At 36.0% G+C, this 20,250-nt stretch overlaps 1 protein-coding gene across 1 annotated transcript; it reads right to left on the reverse strand.

The window, feature by feature from the left end:
• Positions 1 to 9,489: 9,489 nt before the first annotated feature.
• On the reverse strand, positions 9,490 to 18,673 carry LOC131219968 (cytochrome P450 71A1-like). The gene is made up of 2 exons (XM_058214949.1): positions 17,786 to 18,673; positions 9,490 to 10,216 (listed from the first exon to the last, which is right to left on the reverse strand). The coding sequence occupies exons 1-2, from the start codon at positions 18,671 to 18,673 to the stop codon at positions 9,608 to 9,610; spliced, it is 1,497 nt and encodes a 498-aa protein (XP_058070932.1). The 3' UTR covers positions 9,490 to 9,607.
• Positions 18,674 to 20,250: the final 1,577 nt, after the last annotated feature.

The raw sequence follows: 20,250 nt of genomic DNA on the forward strand, positions 1-20,250 counted from the left end.
CTCCCATCACTTCCCTTGTTGACCACTTGTTCACTGAAGATAAACCCATTTGGCTATGCAGATCAGAATTCGCTAGGAAATCGACTAGTTCTTCCTTAGTTTTCAGAGTGATCAGAAATTTCATTGGTGAGATTCTTGTTATGTTTATGGAGGAGCTTGCAAATCTGGAGTCTCTGATGGCTTTGAAAAGTTTCAAAATGGAAATGTGTGGCCCATCTGCTCTCCCCACCAGCCCTAGCTGCAGCTCTTGAAGTTGTGTAGACACAGTGTCGTGGTCCACAATGGTCGTGTATCTGCTCCTTCCTTTGTTCTATTCGGGAGATGTAAGGTTCCCTTCAACAGGACTGTGGCGTATGAAGTTTTGGGACGTGTTTTCATTAGAGGTCAAGGTAGTGTTATTGTCCATATGCTGGATGGCTGATGAGTTCTTGATTTCGCCCACCTCACGAAGAGGACTTTACCATCTATGCGCCGCTCGTTTAGAATGTCCACGGCCGCCTTTGTGTCTTGTTCGTAGTGAAATTAGACGAATGCATAACCATGAGGTTTTTGCAAACCTGGAAGAGTGGGAATGTACACATATAATATTCACCCGTATCTCTCAAAAATCCCCTGAATATCGGCCACCGAGCAATTAAAGGTGATGTTCCCCACGAACAAACTAAACCCTACATCCCCGGGATATTGGAATGAGTGCTCTTCCCTGGGAGGAGAAGATGGGGTTTCTAGCGTCTCCCCTCTAATCGATGCAGTTTCTGGGACCAGGAGGGCAGTTCTTCCCCTCGTAAAACCTTAAATCCTGCCCAAGTGAATTACTCTACTACGGAGAGGGAACTCTTAGCCATAGTATTCACTTTGGACAAATTCAGGTCCTACGTGATTGGATCCAAGATCATCATTTACATTAATTATGAGGCGCTCAAGTATCTTCTTTCTAAGAATGATGCTAAGCCCTGTTTAATAAGATGGATCCTTCTACTCTAGGAATTTGATTTGGAAATAAAAGATAAAAATGGAGTATAAAATGTAGTGGCTGACCATCTTTCCCACCTTGATCTTCCTAATTTCCTTGAGACGACACAGATAAATGACATGTTCTGACGAAAAATTATTTAAAGTCTCCCACTCACCTTAGTTTGCTGATATTGCTAATTATCTTGCCACAGGTTTCACGCCAACACATTGGACTATGGAAGATAAGAAAAAATTCTTCTCTAAGGTATGTAAGTTTTTCTGGGATGATCCATATTTGTTTAAATATTATCCAGACCAAATCTTAAGGAGATGTGTGCCAGATAATGAACACCAAAGTGTTATCTCCTTCTTTTACTCTCAGGCCTGTGATAGTAACTTTTTTACTAAAAAGATTATGACTAAGATTATACAGTGTGGCTTTTACTGCCCACTATATTCAGGGACACTCATGAGTTTTAAAAAACTTGTGAGCATTGTCAAAAATTGGGAGCCTTATTCCATCGAAGTATGATGCCCTTAAACCTTATTTTTATCATAGAAGCATTTGATTGATGGGGCATTGATTTCATGAGACCATTCCCCCAATCCTTTGGAAATTTATACATTCTGCTAGCAATAGACTATGTCACTAAATGGGTTGAAGCGATTCCATGCTAGAACAATGACCATCAAATGATTATTAAATTCTTAAAAGAAAATATCATTTCCCGGTTCGGAACGCCTCGAGCCATCATTAGTGATGGGGGCTCACATTTTTGTAATAGGCCATTTGTTAACTTAATAAACAAATATGGCATCTCTCACAAGATGAGCACTCCATACCACCTACAAACAAGTGGGTAAGCTGAGATTTTTAATAGGGAGATCAAACACATTTTGGAGAAAACGATTAACCTTGATCGAAAGGATTGGTCAATCCAATTGACCGATGCTTTATGGGCTTACTGTACTGCATTAAAAACTCCTATTGGAATGTCTACCTTGAGACTTGTCTATGGGAAGGCATGCCACTTACATGTGGAGTTGGAACATAGGGCCTACTGGGCGATTAAAAATCTGAACTTCAATTTAGATAACACTGGCTCACTACGCAAACTCCAATTGAATGAACTAAAAGAAATCCAGAATGATGCATACGAGAATTTAAGAATTTACAAGGAAAGAATGAAGGTATTTCATGACAAATACATTCTTAGAAAATCATTCACACCAGGTCAGAATGTCCTTTTGTATAATTCTCGGTTACATCTCTTTCCAAGAAAACTCTGATCTCATTAGACCGGCCGTTTCACTGTTACTAATGTCTATCCTCATGGGGCCATTGAGATTCAGAATCCAATTAATGGCAGTGATTTTAAAGTAAATGGACATTGTTTAAAGCCATTTGTTGAAGAATTTGATTCAAAGGACATGTCCATACCTCTGACTGTTCCTATTTACCAGGATTGACCTCCTAGTCTGATGGAGGTGTAGTTAGGTTTATTGCTTTCCACTGTTTAGAATACTTTGCTTTCCACTATTTAGGATAGTTTACTTTCCGCTGTTTAAGATAGTTTTCTTATTATCTGTTTGAGTTTTTTATGTTAACCCATCTTCATACTGAGTTTATTGGAAAAGCCTCAAAATTCCTTCTTCAGGTATTATCTTCCTATTACTTCCATTTTTCTTTTCGTTGTCTCTTTTGCATTACATGCTTATTTCTTTTATATTGAGGACAATGTAGATTTTAGGTTGGGAATGGGAGATTAGGTAAACTAATAAGTTGTTTTCTTAGTCTTTGAGCAAAAATTATGGGAAATTAAAAAAAATGAAGTTTAAGATGCTTAATATTGATGATTTATATCTCTTGGATTTAGTTACTTAGAGATTTCAAAGTAAGTTTAAATTATTAATCCATGATTAAGAGTTTTAAACATTGATTGAGTCATAATGTCATATGTCACATCTAACTTTCATATTAAAGCTTCAGTCAACATTGAATTGTTAACTTAGTGATTATTTAGCATGGAAGGAACCAACCTGGGAAATTTATCCATCATGTTCAAATAATAATGATAATAATACCCAGGTAAAAAAATAGTTATCTTCGAAAAGGCCACCTATTAAAGATCTTTAAAAAGGTCGACATAGTGTGAAAGTCAACGATGGAAAACACAAAAGCTGGAGGAATAAAAGGGGAATTATAATACGAACTTTAAGGCAAGTTTCATTGTACAATGTTATCATGAAAATGAAGAATTAAACCTTTGATTGTGATAAGTTTAGACTTCATTATGTACCTATGGAACTCAATGTTTGGAATTGTCCTAATTGATGGATTAATGCTTTGAACTTGATTATGAAGTTACCAAGTGCTAGAATTTAGGAAAACATAAGACTCAATGTTGTTGTACTCTAAAACTCTATTATCTGGATTGATTTTGAAACCTCTTGAGCTTATGAAGATTATACAATGGTTTCGAAATATTTTTCGTATACTTTGCTCGGGACTAGTAAAATGCTGATTAGAGATTGTGTTGAGGGTCAAATATTGCATATTATCCCCCATTTTTATCTTGGTTTTATGAACATGATACTACTTAATGTCCTATTTTACTCATGTTTGTGTTGCAAGGTGAATTTACGAGCTTAGATTGCAAAAAGTGCAAAAAGTGTGAAATTAATGCTCAAAAGTCACCAAGGTAAGGGATGGATCTTAGGAGACAAATATTGAAGAATTCACATACTAAAGATCCAAGAAAACTAAGTGATGAAGGAAGAGAACCAAAGATTTGAAGTGAAAGAATCTTGAAAACTATCCTAAAAAATGATAATTTGAAATTCTGGGGCCAAAAAAACATAGTTATAGAAAACTGCCAGAATAGACTTCGATTCTATCGAAGATTGTTAGATAGTATCAAAGACACTTTGATAGAATCGAGAATTTCAGGATTTCAGGCCAAACTCGCTGGACAGTTTTGGGCCGATCTTCGATTCTATTGAAGACAACTCGATAGAATTGAGAATTTCAAGATTTCAGGACAAACTCGTTGGACAGTTCTGGACCGATCTTCGATTCAATCGTAGACTGTTCGATAGAATCGAAGGACTGTGCAAATATGGACTTTATGAATCAAGTTCCTGGAATTTAAGAAGTAATTGAATCATCCCTGGTTTAAAGTCCACGTTTCCTATATTGGTTGGGAAAATCATGTGAGAAGGTATACTTGTTCTCGCTGGTTATAAATAATCTCGTAAGGTCCGAACCGATGGAACTTGGTATACCTCATTCTCATCACGCACCATCCTAGCTAATGGTGTGTTACGCACATGATTCTCATCAAAATATTGTTCATTTTTAGTCATATCTTTAAATGACGTTTTAAGAGTATTCGGTATTTTCTAACTCATCGGTAGATCGAGAGCCCTTCAACTAAATCTCTTTCACTCAAAAGTCTCAATGTATGGTCCCTTATCCACATAGGCATAAACCACACAAAGCTCTAATTCTAACACTAAGTCCTAAGTCATATAACAATTATGAAAGAAAATAGAGGGAGACAGGAAGGATGTTACCCATAGGGAAGAACTAGAAGTAGAATTATGAATCTTACAAAACCAATACAAATGAACACTGTTAGTAACGTTACAAGATATGATACAAAACAAAATCCTAAAAAAATTCTAAAATTTATAAAAATATAACCTAAAACAGAAATCAAACCTAAAAAACCCAAACTTAAACATGTTCAATGCCACTCCCTGGCAATGATGCCAAAAACTTATTCACAAACGCCATGTGCAGGGTTATAATGTAGTAATAACTCGGTCGGACCAAGCTCAAATCCACAGGGAATGAGGAAAATGGTCTAAAACTAATCTAAGTTTAATGTGTTGGTCTGGATTTTTAATCCAGCAATTTAGGAAAGAGTTTTAAAATAAATAAATAGAAGACTGTGGATCCAGGAATCCACTCATGGCAATCACAATATACAATTTATTAATTCAATGTATATCTCAATTGGAATTGAAGTCCTATCCTATCCAATCAGAGGATAATTCAATTAAATCATTCATAAACATTAATAAGAATATGATTTCAATTGATTGATTATCTCATAAAGTATTTGGATCTCAATCGCAGAAAAAAAGCATCTAAAGAACCCATAGATGACAATAGATCAATCAACTATAAAGATTAAATCCTTCTCTAATTTAGTCTAAATAATTTTTAAATCAAAGCATTCATTGTACTCGAAGTGCACAACAAATCTAGACATGAACAACTCAAAGACTTAAAGTAAATCCAAATCAAATCAATCTAATATTATAATTCAAAATATTGTTATTGAATCTAATAAACTAAATACTGAAATTAACTACAGGCTTCATCCCTTAGCCTTATTTAAGAGATTAACTAGTCATAACTAACTCAAAAACAACAGAAAAACTAAAACATCTACTAGAACCCATGAAGAAATCGAAGTGGGAGAATATTGTCAGCACTTCACCTAAGCCTTTTCTCCATTTTCAAACCCTATAAGATAATTTAGAATATCCCAAGAATTCCTTTAAATAGTTTTGGAACTCAATCTTTTTACCGCCTCAAAAAAGTTCATAAGCTGACTTTGAATTTATGCAGTCATGTACCATCGATGGCATTGAAGCTCCTTCCATGGCACATTCGATGGCAATGAAGCTCCCTCAATGGCATCAAAGAAAGTGTCCAGCAACTAACTTGAAAAATTCATGATTTTCTCGATTGAATTGAAGAGGGTTCGATGGGATCGAAGTTACCTTCGATGGCATCAAACCTGTCCTCGATGGCATCGAAGGGTTGTTTCTACAGTTTTTCAGGATTTTATCTTTTTGGCCCTGGAATTTCATAATGTGATTTTTTTTTGCCATAAACTTTTAGGATTCATTTTCCTTAGTTTCTTCACTTCAAATCTTTGATTTTCTTCCTTCCTCACTTTATTTTCCTGGATCTTTGGTACTTGAATTCTTCGATATTATCCTCCATATATCCAATTCTTCATTATCATCTTTTGAGCTTTAAATCTATCATTTTAAGCACATAGTCATCTTAGGCTTCCGAATCACCTCGCATGATGAAAACGTATATAATTAAATTGAATTAATACTTAAATGCTAAGAAAACTAATGTAATTGAAATATGCAATATTTGAGTCTTAACAAGTTTCTTTGCAAATGGTGAGAAATAAAGTGAATGTTTGTGTGTAACCCTAGCTAAAACCCATTTTCTCAAGCTCTCTTTTCTCATGGAGTTTATCATTTAATATTTGTGTTAAAGACATACATTGAGCATTCAAAGCTCGGATTGAAGAATGAACTCCAACATTCATTAATGCTTTAACAACCATATTTATTGCAAATCTTTTATGTTAGATAGCATTGAATGCTTAACTTTGGGAATCCTAACCCTATCTATAAAGACCCATCATTCTTAACTTAAGATTCACCAACTCTTGACACAAACCTTGGCATCTCCAAAGGCATATTATCATTACAGTTGTGGTTCAAGGGAGCAAAAGATGCTTCATGATTCAGGAAGATCTTCAACAATGTGCTTTAATGGGGCTCATCCACTTTAGGTAAAAAAAAAGTTTATTTGAATCCATCGTGTCTAGAAATCATTAATTGTGCAGGATTAGGTTTCAGAGTTTGAAATACCAAAATCGACAAGTCCTTGTGTAGGCCTCCAATGACAGAGTATGTTTGTTGTCCTTGTGTAGGACTTCATAAGACCTTATGTAGGCCATCGATTGATGAAAATCATTTAGACCTTGTGTAGGTTGTAAAGATTTATGGTGAACCTGATTTAAAACCATTTGAATAGTGAAATCTGAGACACTCTAAGAGAGAGTACATTAGCTGGGAGCGGAGTAGGCATGTAGCCGAACTACTATATGTGCAATGGATTGAATGTTCTATCTCTTATTTTGTTATATCTTATTGAATAATATACATGATTTACTTTATTGTAGTAAACATGTTCGACAGAATTCCTGAATGAAGTTTTCATTTGGGTAGACTTAATAGATGCACTTCTTCTTGTTTTTATTACTTCAAAGAAATGCTTAAAAGTAAATGCATGTAACTTATCCGGTTAAAATTTAAAATTTTTTATTCACCACCCTTTAAGACATTAGTCATATATTTAAGCTTTGCTTATATCTGTATAACTGAAATTTTAATCACCAACTATAGCATGTCTGAAATCAACATACTGAAAGCTCAATTATCCAGGACATACGAGATGAAAGATCTGGGGGCTGCAAAAATGATTCTCAAAATTGATGTACACAGGAACATGGAAAAGAGTAGGCTACAATTGCCTCAGGAAGAGAATCTTAACAAGGTCTCAGTCAAGTTCGAAAATAATATGGCTAAACAGGTTAGCATACCCCAAGTTACTCACTTTTGACTTTCTTCAGAGTAATATCCTACATCAAATGAAGAAAAGTAGTATATGTTTCGGGTGCCTAACTTGAGCATGGTTGGAAGCCTTATGTATGCCATGGTCTGTATATGACCTGATATTTCACATGCGGTGGGTGTTATGAGTAGATACATGGCAAGCACCAGCAAGCAACACTAGGAGGCAATGATATGGTTACTTTGTTATATACGAGGTATGACAGACTACGTTGCGACATTCAAAAAATCTAGAGAGACTTATAGGTTATGTAGATGCGATTATGCTAGAAACATGGACAATGAAAGGTCAACTTTCTGTCACTCACTTGTGTTAGCGGGTGGAGAGATCAGTTGGATATTGAAGCTTGGTTGCTCTTTTCACAACCAAAGTGGAATATATGGTACTGATGAAAGCGTTTAAGGAAGTTATTTGGTTGAGAAGTATAATGAATGAGTTGGGGCTTTGGTAGAAAATTGTACCTATGCATTATGACAACAAAATCACAATTTATTTGGCAAAGAACATGGTATATCACTCCCAAACTAAACATATTGATGTGTGTCATCACTTTATCAGGCATATGCTAGAGGAAGGTAGTGTTACTCTTAAGAAGATTCACACAAGTGAAAATTCAATTGACACGCTTACAAAAGTAGTTCCTGTAAAGAATTTCAGGTTTTTCCTGACTTCTTTGGGCCGGGCAAAGAATGAATGAAGACAAAGTGTGTACATGAAGCGATGATGTAATTATGAAGAAATTTAGAGATTGTGATAGCATCTTGGAACAATCAAGATGTAAGATTGAAGCCACGGTGGAGATTGTTGATTGAGTGCCTTCAATTTGATGCATATATAGGATTTTTGATCTATGGATAAAAACTTTGATCATATCAAGAAAATCCTAAAATTTTCAGTTTGGTCTCTGGACAATTTCGAACATCTTCAGTTGATGAATCACCAGGGCTCGATCGATTGAGATAATTCTAAAGAAAAAAAAACGAGTTTGCTCTTTGGACGCTTTTGAGCATGTTCGATCGAATCGAACATGTGGCGTCGATCGATCGAAGGTTCGATCAATAGTGCGTGCAACTTTTGCGTAAGTACACTGTTTTATTCCTAATTATATAAATGGGTTATAAATAAACCATGTTATTACGAGATTAGGATGAATAGCTCACATTGTGCTAGAGAGAGAAGTAAGATTTTGAGAAGGGGAATTCATCCGTACAGACGGGGGTTTCAAATCTGTAAGTTGTCAATCTCTTGTAACTTTCTGTTCATAGTGGATTCATTATCGCTTGGTACTGTGGTTTTTTCCTGTAATGGGTTTTTCACATAAAATCATCGTATTCTCTATGAATACTCAAAAATTTCATTTCTCAGTTGCGTGTTTGATTCATTCTAAGGTTGCTTTCGTGCCTAACGTATGGCGGTTATGCACAACATTTTTTCCTAAAACCATTCAGGAAGATGTAAATTTTTTACCTTTGTCAAATGAACATGGCACATGTGAAAGATCCAAACCATCTACTGGAATCATTTTAGCAAGAAATGGCCATTCTTAAGAAATTAGACCATTTGGAAAAATAGGTGGGGTATAGTAGTAGACCTGGAGTTAGGTACAAGCTCTAGACCCAGCCATTGGTATGAGATCCAACATGTGTTGAGATTAATTATTGTGTCTATCATAGAAGATAACGTAGTAAAAAAAAAAAAGAGATGAAAATAGCTATTACAATGTAGTTACATACCAACAAAACTAAAGACTATTATATAACATAGCTACAAAAATAATAGGATAACTCCAGTTTGTAAGAAAAATGTCTGAACAACTTAAGAAAATTCTGAAGAACTTCAGAAAAGTTATATATTGAACAAGATGAAGAGGAAATTTCTTATTAGCAGCCAACCATGAAGCTTCACTCATGTCTACATCCTCCTTATTTTCTTACATAAATAGTGATACATCGGAACTAGATGAAGAAAAATTTTCTTACGAGTAGCCAACCATGAAGCTTCACTCATGTCTAGATCCTCCTTATTTGCTTACATAACGTAGTGATATATTGGAACAAGATGACAAGGAAATTTCTTATGAGCAGCCAACCCTGAAGCTTCACTCATGTCTTGATCCTCTTTATTTGCTTATAGAACACAGCTACTATAACTAGTAGGATAACCTAGTTTGTAAGCAGCGAATGTCTGAACAACTTAAGAAAAATGATATGTTGGAATAAGATGAAGAGGAATTTTCTTATGAATAGCAAACCCTGGAGCTTCACTCATGTCTATATCCTTATTTGCACCCCCAGGAAACTCCCAATCAAACCAATATAAAAGATTGGCAAGAGTAAGCTCCATAGTAGGGTTGACAAATGAAATTCCGGGGCAAATCCTCCTTCCTGCCCCAAAAGGAATAAACTGAAAATCATTTCCTTTAAAGTCAATTGGGTTGTTGACAAATCTCTCTGGGAGAAACTCATTAGCATTTTCCCATAATGTAGGGTCCCTTCCAATGGCAAATGCATTAATCAAGACTGTTGTTTTTGAAGGGATAAAATAGCCTTGTAGCATCACGCTTGATGTGGATTCATGTGGAATTAATAGGGGTCCAGGAGGGTGAAGTCGCAAAGTCTCCTTAATTATGCATTTCAAGTAGTCCATCTGAAGAAGGTCCTTCTCTTCCACTTTCATTTTTCTCCCAATCACGCTTCTTATCTCCGCTTGAGCTTTCACCATCGCATTGGGACTCTTAATAAGCTCAGTCATGGCCCATTCTAAGGTGGTTGCTGTCGTTCCAGTCGCTCCAACGTACATGTCCTAAGGATTAAAAATTGGAAAAAGGAAGCACATGAGTAATCGAGTCAATCAATCATCTAAAAACTCATTTCCTACCTTTACAATACATGTATTGTCAGTTGTTGAATTAAATAGAAAGATTACAATATCTAACCCCTTGTTAGGAAATATATAGCAAAGTCTAAACAATCCAAATATGGTAGAGCCATCATTCCACCTTACACTTCTTATGATAGGAAAGTCCACATTTACCGCTTATGTTTCTACAGTTTGTACATGCGAGGTCCATGGTTGGTTTATCCAAGATATTGATCTAACAACCCTATCATCAATGGATCATTCCCCCCAATATCCACGTCAAAAGATCTTGGTCATCCAATCAATGGTCTTTTCTCTATTGATTGTGGCATGTGGATGCATTTCCTCCTATTAGAATCACGTAGAACCGTTTTACTCACCTCGTGAAACACACATTCTCCATTGAATATGTAAAATTCACTTCGTCCAATGGGTTCTCTCTTTGTCATTAGGCCCATGGCAAAACAATCAACCACATCTCCAACTCTGGTTGATGATATCAAGGGAAATGATGGAATGAGTGCCAACAATTAGACGAGCCACACCTAATGAACTTAGAGGTTTTGGGAGCAATTTTACATTGTTCCCATTGGTGTGGCCCGTCTGATTCTTTGATCGGGCTAATCTTTTGAATATGCAGTGAACATATGGGTTATCGCTAGAAGGACCGTGTGGATTTGACATATACAAGATGTTGTTTACGATAGGTTCCCATTTCTTCCTTAGATATATTATTTACATTCTAATAATAGAAATGGTAAAGGTTCACAATTGGAAGAGATTTTTCAGGTACTCTTGGCCATGATGTGGTCATCTAATCAATGACGTAGATAGACTGTGGTGAAAAATATTGATTACAAATATTTTTAAATCAATAAATAAATATAATAATAATAATAATAATAATAAAAATTTTTTGAAAAAAAACTTATGTTTTCTGTGTTTTGGGAATAGTCTCATATCGGAAATGAGAGAAGAAAATATTATATTTATATATGGGGTGTGGAGTACCTTATTATTTGCTTGGTTGATCCACGGAGTACTGAGACTTGCGTGTTCCAGTGCACCTATGTGCACTCGGGCTCAGTGCGAGGGCGTGGGCATGTGAGGCGGTGCAGGTGTAGAGGCACTAATTATGCACTTTATACTTCTTACATGTGCATCGTGTCACAGATGAGTCGCAATGCGATAGGGTGGGCGAGTGGTCTGAGTGAGACTAGTGTGGCTTTTATAGAGGCTAGAAATTAGCTGTTTGAGAAAGGTTTAACTGCACATGCAGTATTAAACCAGACCATGCAGAAATTATTGCATGTGGCTAGCCCAACGGTCATAAAATGGCTAGCCAATGAGTCTAAATGGCTAGCATGCGGTAGCTGGTTGCCCCACATGCATAACGGTTAGAAACTGCCAATAACGGCTAGTTTCTCACTAATAGCCATAAAATGGTCATATTATGTTTTGACCCTGGACTAAAATAGTCAGCACCCATGGCCTATATAAACAGTGCCTAGGTGGTTCGTCAGACAATCACCAATAACATGAACCACTCTCACATACAACCTAAGAAGAAAAGCTAGATCAAGCCAGACAAGTTCAATACAAACCTTAGCCAGCAGTCCTCGAGAAATAGACCAAAACAGTGGTCTGCACTAGCAACAAAATTTCTAATTTTTTCTCTCATCTGGGATTTTATTTTATTTATCTGACAGAATGAAATTTGTATACACAAAGTTTCCTTTGTGGTTCTGTGTTTATTGAACGTAGAACCGCAAACATGCTCGTCATATCCTAGAAGTTATTTGCCTACAACCTATCAGCATTATCAATCACTTTGCGAATGGGCAAATAATGCTTTAAGGATAGTATGATCACACATGCTTTAGCTTGTCCTTTATTTTCAGTTTCTTTAATTATTTTTATAGAAATTGTAAATCTATAATTTGCGTTAATAATCTTAAAGTGTTATTCGAATGAAAATTGAAGGTGTATCTTCCATTAAACTGTTGAATCAGGATCTGATTCGTCTCGATTGGTTCGACGGAACCAATTTTACAGGGTAGTAAGACAAGATAATGTGTCTCATGATGGCCTTAAAGATCTACTACATTTTAGATCCAAATTTGTAGCTGCTACTTAAAGCAATTAACAATGACACTCCTGAACAGATTGATACCCACAAAAAATGAGCTGAAGATGAATTTATGTGTCGTGGACACATATTGAACGCGTTCTGCGACTGACTGTATGATCTATACATACAAATTTTGTTTGCAAAAGAAACTAGGACTGCCCTAGAGTTTATATACAAGTCTGAAGAAGAAGATACCAATAAGTTCCTGATAGCCAGGTATTTCGACTATAACATAAGAGATAATAAACCGCTACTACCCCACATTTAAGAATTACAGCTAAATAGTAAATAAAATTAAGGTTATTAAATTTGATCTTCTTGAATCATTCAAAGTCGGGGCTATTATTGCAAAATTGCCCCCATGTGGAAAGACTACAGAAAGAAGCTGTTACATAAGATCGAGGACTACAAACTAGAATAAATCCAAAAACATCCGTGAATTGAGTAAGAATCTCATAACCGCGATAAAAATGCTGAAAATGGGAATTCCTCATCCAAAGTACATGCAGTAGAAAACACTAGAATAAGAATCTCGAGAAGGATAATTCTCTAAAATCCAATAAAGGAAAATTCAAAAAAACATAGAAGAAGAATGAAAAGTTCAAAGACCCTTGCCATATCTAAGGAAAAATTGGGTATTATGCTCATATTTACTGATATCGCAAATCCAAGAAAGAAGCAAGTGTAGTAGAGGGCGATATAGTGGCAATGATCACTGAAGTTAACATAATCTAAGGAAAAGTTCCTGATTGGTGGTACAATACTGCAATCACAATACATGTCTACTAGACATATTAACCTTGAAAACCTATGAGGATGTGACGAATGGTCAAGAAGTCTAAATGGGTAATGAAGTTTGATCGAAGGTCGTCGACAAACGAAACATGAAACTAGTATTTACTTTTAAAAAGAAGGTGATCCTAATAAATATGTTGCATGTCCCAGAGATGAGGCGAAACTTAGTTTCTAAGGATCTTTTAGAAAAACTTGGAATACAGGTGGTGTATGAGTAAGGTAATCAGGGAATGAGAATTTTGACAAAAAAGGATATGCTGTTATAGTATGATAAAGTTTTCATTGAATGAAAGTAGTACTTCTGTGTATATGGTTGAATCTGTTAGACTATAGCATGGAAGATTAACACATATAGGGTATAGTACCTTAAAATTCATTACTAAGAATGGTCTAATCTCATGCACAAATAATGAGAACTATAAATGTGAAGTGTGCATCAATCCAAAATGATAAAGAAATTATTTCCTAGTGTCGAGAGATCATCTCAAGTATTGGATCTTGTGCACAGTGATATCTATGAGTTGAACAACATTCTTAATCATGGAGGTAGAAGGTATTTTATAACCTTTATCGATAATTGCTCTATATATGTGTATGTATACCTATTAAAGAGTAAAGATAAAGCTAAACATGTTTAAAGTATATAAAGCCGAAGTAGAACATCAAATAAATAAGGAAATAAAAATTCTCCATAGTGATATGAGGAGAAAACTTATCGAATGAATTCTCTAACTTCTATGAAAAACATGGATTAATACCCAATGTACTGCTCCTTATACATTGCAACAAAATAGTGTAGTAGAAAGGAAGAATAGGACGTTAGTAGAGATGGTCAACTCAACGCTAATACAATCAAAGTTGCCACTGAGTCTATGGGCTGAAGCACTGCTTGCAGCAAGTCACATTATAAATAGAATTCATTCTAAGAAAAATAAAACATCTCCATATGAGATATGAAAAGTTAAAAAACCTAACCTAGGATATATTAAAGTGTGGGGGTGTCTCATTTGTTGTAGGACTCCTAATTCCAAAAGAACCAAGTTAGAGCTATAAAGTACACCTTCATAGGATATGTACAAAATAACAAAGCTTATATACTCCTAAACCTAGAGTCTAACACCATTATAGAATCAAGAGACATTGAGTTCTTTAAGAACTCACTATCCTTTAAGTCAAAGGATAATAAAGTACAAACTCCTAATAAATAACTAGTGAATATAGCTACACAAGAAGTGGAAGCTCCAAGCGAACTTCGTAGGAGACAAAGGGAAAGAATATAAAAGAATCTTGACGCTGATCAAATAGACTCTCTGCGTATCTTTTCCTATATTATAGAAGAATATAAAGAAAATGTTATTAAGAAAATACCTATAATAATAACTATAGAAGATGAACCTAAAACATTCGGTGAAGCTATATCTTCTAGAGACTTACCTTTTTTGGAAGGAAATTATTAATGATGAAATGGAATCTATAGTTTCAAATTAAACATGGGAACTAGTGAACTTACTTCCAGGTTCTACACTTATAGGTTGTAAGTGGGTATTTAGAAAGAAATATCACATTGATGGGATTGCCAAACTTTTAAAGCTAGATTAGTAGCTAAGAGGTTTAGACTAAAAGAAGGGATAGATTATTTTAACATAGATTCTTGAGTGGCTATGATAGCTTCTATTAGGATTTTATTTGCGTTAGCATCTATACATAATCTTCACATCCACTAAATGGATGTAAAGACCTCCTTCCTTAAGGGTTCATTTTACCAGGAAATGAGAATAAAGTTTGTAAATTGATTAAATCTTTGTATGGATTAAAACAAGCACCTAAATAGTAACATGAAAAGTTTGATTCAAAAATACTATCTTATGGTTTCATGCATAATGTAGCTGACAAATGTATATATTATAAAGTCGATGGTAACTATGTAATTAGTATTTGTCTGTATGTTAATGACATGATAATAATCAGTAATAAAATGGAAGGTGTAACTGAAACAAAGAATTTTCTTTCTTCCGTTTTCAAAATGAAAGATCTTGGAGATGTGGACACCATCCTAGGTATCAAAGTTCAAAAACACAATAGGGGTTATGCATTATGTTAATCTCATTACATTAAGAAGATACTAAATAAGTTTAATCATCTCGATATAAAAGAAGCAAAAACCTCATTTGATCCAAGTATTGAGTTGAATGAGAATAACGGAAGAGCAGTTACACAACTTAAGTATGCAATTGTTATATGTAGTTTAATGTATGCTACGCAATACACTAGACTAAATATCGCATATGATGTGAGTAAACTCAGTAGGTTTACTAGTAATTCCATTGTGGAACACTGAAATGCTATCAATAGAGTTCTTGGTTACTTAAAAGCAACTAAAGACTTAGGGTTATTTTACTTAGAGTTTTCGCCGTATTGGAAGGATATACCGATGCAAGTTGGATATTGAGTGCATGGGACAACAAGTTCACTATATGGTGGGTATTCACCCTAGGAGGTATAGCTGTATCTTGAGGATCTAAGAAATAAACCTGTATAACTCACTCGACTATGGAGTTTGAGTTTATAGCCTTGGCCGCAACAGGCAAAGAGACTAAGTGGCTTAGGAATTTTTTATTAGAAATTTCTTTTTATGTAAAGCCTATACCGGTTATGTCACTACATTATGATAGTGAAGTTATAATAGTTAGAGCTTATAGCGGCACTTATAATGAAAAGTCTAGTCATATAAATTTACGACATGATTATGTAAGACAATTGATTTAAGATGAAATCATTATAATTTCTTGTGTGAAATTGAGCAATAACTTTGTCGACCATTTTACTAAACCTCCAACGAGAGAGGTAATAAAGGTGAAATTTAGAGGTATGGAGTTGAAACTCTTCAACCAACGTTTCACTAGTGATGGAAACCCAACCTAAAATTAGAAAAATCTTAATGGTTAAAAACAAGTTAATGATATATGAAAAGTTTCATCACTAAAATTATATAAAACCTCATTTATAATAGATACGTGCTGAGCGTTACAGATAGAGGATGAGTCTTAGAACTCTTAATGAAATACAGTCTAAAGGAGAAGTGTCTTAATAGTAATGGAGACACTAGAAGGATTTCACTTATGTGAATGTAGATATGGTGTCGTCTCTCATGAGAGTTAGAATTTTTTTCAGGATTGTTCATGAAATATGATAAACACATGATAATTAATTGTACTGAGCAAGATTGTGAGCACTCTAATAACCTAAAAGTAAATATGTGTGTGTTTTTTCTAGTTCTGTTATGTAGGAAAAACTGGTTCAAAGCTGCGGCTACCAGGAATATCGATAAAACTTTGATATATTAACACTAAGGAAAGATTCAAATCGAAAGATATCTTTCTTTATGCATATAAGTTATTTATATTCTGACAGATATTTTTTCAAAAATATTTTCAATCAAGTGTGTGTGTGTGTGTGTGTGTGTGTGTGTGTGTGTGTGTAAGAATTTTGTTTTTAAAAAAAACTTGCGTTTTTTGTATTTTGGGAATAGTCATATATCGGAAAGGAGATAAGAAAATATTGTGTTTATATATGGGATGTGGAGTACCTTATTATTTGCTTTGTTAATACATGGAGTACGGAGCGCGCAGGCGTATGGGCTCGGGCATGTTCACGATCACGGTCATGGTCTCGAGCTCAATGCGAGGGGCGTGTGCATGTGAGGTAGTGTGGTCGTAGAGGTACTAGTGGCACACCATGTAGAAACCACTACATGTGGCTATTCCAATGGTCATAAAATGGCTAGCCAGTGAGTTTAAATGGCTAGCATGCAGCAGTTGGTTGTCCCACATGCATAACGGTAAAAAATTGTCAATAACGGATAGTTTCTCACTAACAATCATATTAAGTTATGACCCCGAACAAAAATGGTCAGCACCACTGGCCTATATAAACAATGCTTAGGTGGTTCATCAGATAATTACCAACATCACGAACCACTCTCACATACAACTTAAGAATAAACGCTAGATCAAGCCAGCCAGGTTCAATACAAACCATAGTCAGCAGTCCTCGAGAAATAAACGAAAGCAGTGGTCTAAACTAGCAACATAATTTCTAATTTTCTCTCTAATGTGGGATTTTATTTCTTTTATCTGCTAGAACAAAATTTGTGTACATGAAATTCCATTTGTGGTTCTTCGTGTTTGCTGAATGCAGAACTACAAACAGGCTCATCGTATCCTAAAAGCTATTTGCCCACAACCTATCAGCATTCTCAATTACTTCGAGAAGGGGCGAATAACGCTTTAAGGACAGCGCGATCACACATGCTTCAACCTTTCCTTTATTTTCAATTTCTTTAATTATTTTTACAGAATTTGTAAATTTGTAACCATGTCCCTGAATGTACAAACTCGACACGCAATCAAGAAGTTCCCTGTTCTTGAGATGTGCATGTATCTACCCAGGTAACTGTCCCAAAAGCACATGTGAATTGTTGTTGGTGTAAGACATGATCACACACACACACACACACACACACATAGAGAGAGAGAGAGAGAGAGAGAGAGAGAGAGAGAGAGAGAGAGAGAGAGAGAGAGTACTACCAAGATAATGGCTTTGATGTTATCTTTGGAGATTTGGACGCCGGTCGTGCTTTCCTTTTGAACGTGGAGCAATATATCCACAAAGTCTTTGTGTTCGTCGTTTACATCTCCGGTCTTGTAAATGCGATGGTCCTCGATCACTTGATCAAAGAAACTATCCAAGCCTCGAAAATTCCTCTTTAATCTTGCATCCAAGCCACTCACAACATCCAACCATCCAAATAATGGGAAAAGATCCCCCACACTGAATGCTCCTAGAAGGGCTGGCAGTTCCCTAGCCAGATCAGGAAACGTATTCCTTCCTTTATTATCTACTTCTATGTATTTCTTTCCGAAAGCAACCCTTGATATAATGCTGCTCGATAGAGTGAGAAACATCTTGGCTATATCAACAGTTGAGATAGAACATGAAGCCCTAATCTCCTTGACAATACTCGCAATTTCCTCTTCCCTAATAAACGCAAATGAATGCACTCTCTTAACACTTAGAAGCTCGGAGACGCAGATTTTCCTCACTTGCCTCCAGTACTCACCGTAGGCTGCCATGGCCATGTCAGTGCAATCATAGAGAAGTTGCTTTGCTGCATAGAAAGATGGTCGGCTTGAAAATACAAGATCGTTGGTTTTCAAGACCTCTTCAGCCATCTCAGTTGTTGAAACAACGAGAGTGGGGGTGCTGCCCAAGTGGAGAAGCATTAGTGGGCCATATTTTTTAGATAAGGCTTGGAGAGAGAGGTGTGGTAGGGAACCCATCTGGTGGAGGTTTCCAATGATCGGAAGCTTGAATGGAGAAGGTGGGTAATTATGTTTTTTGTATTGAGCTCTATTGAATCCAAAGAGGATTAGAAGAAGAATGGGGAAGAAAAGAAGAGATGCCAAGATAGCCATTGAATGTTGTTGCCAGAAACTGATAACCGTCTCTCCTTATATAGAGTGGAGGACCAGGATTGGAAAGGAATATGATTGGCGTGGCCTGCGCCAAACAATTTCTAACATGAGCAGCCAACCTTCCAAAAATAATAAATAGGAGGTTTAGTGTATTTAAAAAAAAAAAAAAAAAACCATGCACTCACATAGAAACCCTAAACCTATCTATTAGGGAAATTTTCTTAGAAAAGTAGACTAATCATATACATTCAGGCCGGCGTCATAAAAAAGTCCGGCCTCACCTACCATTTTTTGGGAGCGGATTAGCTATTAGCTTGGTAACAGCTACGTGTGTTACCCTGACCGTGTGGGGCCCACCACAATGAACGTCTTTTCAATCCGTTTTGTCAGCACATTTAAAAGGACGATATCTCAAAACTTAGGCAGATCCAAATATCGGGTGGACTATAAAACTGGAAAAAGTGATGAATAAACATTAAAAGTGTTTTTAGGCGATAAAAGTTTTGGACCAAGTTAATCATTGAATTTTTCCTTCATCCACTTCTGTTTAACTTTATCAATGGTTTGGACGGTAAATAAACATTAGGGATTGCTGATGGTGGGCCTTCAGAAGTTTTTAATGGTGAAGGACGTTCAATACTCACGTTTTCAGCCCACTTGAGCCTTTGATACTTCTCATTTTTTGTTTCAGGTCATTAAATGAGCTTACAAAATGGACGGACGGCGTAGATTTCTGACAAACGTCACTGTAGGCACAACTTAGGTGTCACTCGTAGGCACCACTCACGTTTCTAGTAAAATATATAACTTCCCGGAAGCCTTTTGCACGAAAGCCGCGTTCCACGACGGTAAGAGTAGCCGACCTGGGTGGATCCCTTGACTGTGGGGCCCACAGTGATGTATGTGCCTTAAATCCATACTGTCTAATCATTTTGAAAGCTCATTTTAGGTTATGGTCCAAAAAATGAGTGTGACTCAAATCTTAGGTGGACCACACCACAGGAACAGTTTTGATTGAATCTCCACTACTAAAAACTTTAGGAATCGATCGACATAATGTTTATTTGCCATCCATCCTGTTGATAAGTCATAAAAACTCATATCCCGCCAAAAGTTTTTAATAGCCAGGGACCACTAGTTCTGCAATCTGGTTTATCTCCTTTTTGGAAGTATTTCATTGGCTGAGTTTAGCTTTCGTACGGATGAACCCATGGATGTAATCACATGCATCACACTAAACACAGCCTCCCACCCACGTTGGTGGATCCGGGGTCTCACCTAATCCAGGATGCCGTTTAGCTACTGAACTCAAGTGACGTGGCCACGTTCTGTAGGCCCGCCATGATATATGTGTTATATCCACACCGTCCATCCATTTGGAGATATCATTTTAGGGCATGAGCCAAAGAATGAGGCAGATACAAGTCTCAAGTGGATCCCACCACAGAAAACGGTGGGGATTGAATGCCTACCATTAAAAACGTTTCTGGGCCATAGAAGTTTTGGATCAAGGAAATATTTATTTTTTCTCTTATTCCATGTCTTTTTTAACTTATAATAAGGTTGGATGTCAAATA

This window comes from Magnolia sinica, chromosome 12 (assembly GCF_029962835.1).
Source record: "Magnolia sinica isolate HGM2019 chromosome 12, MsV1, whole genome shotgun sequence".
NCBI classification, from domain to species: domain Eukaryota; kingdom Viridiplantae; phylum Streptophyta; class Magnoliopsida; order Magnoliales; family Magnoliaceae; genus Magnolia; species Magnolia sinica.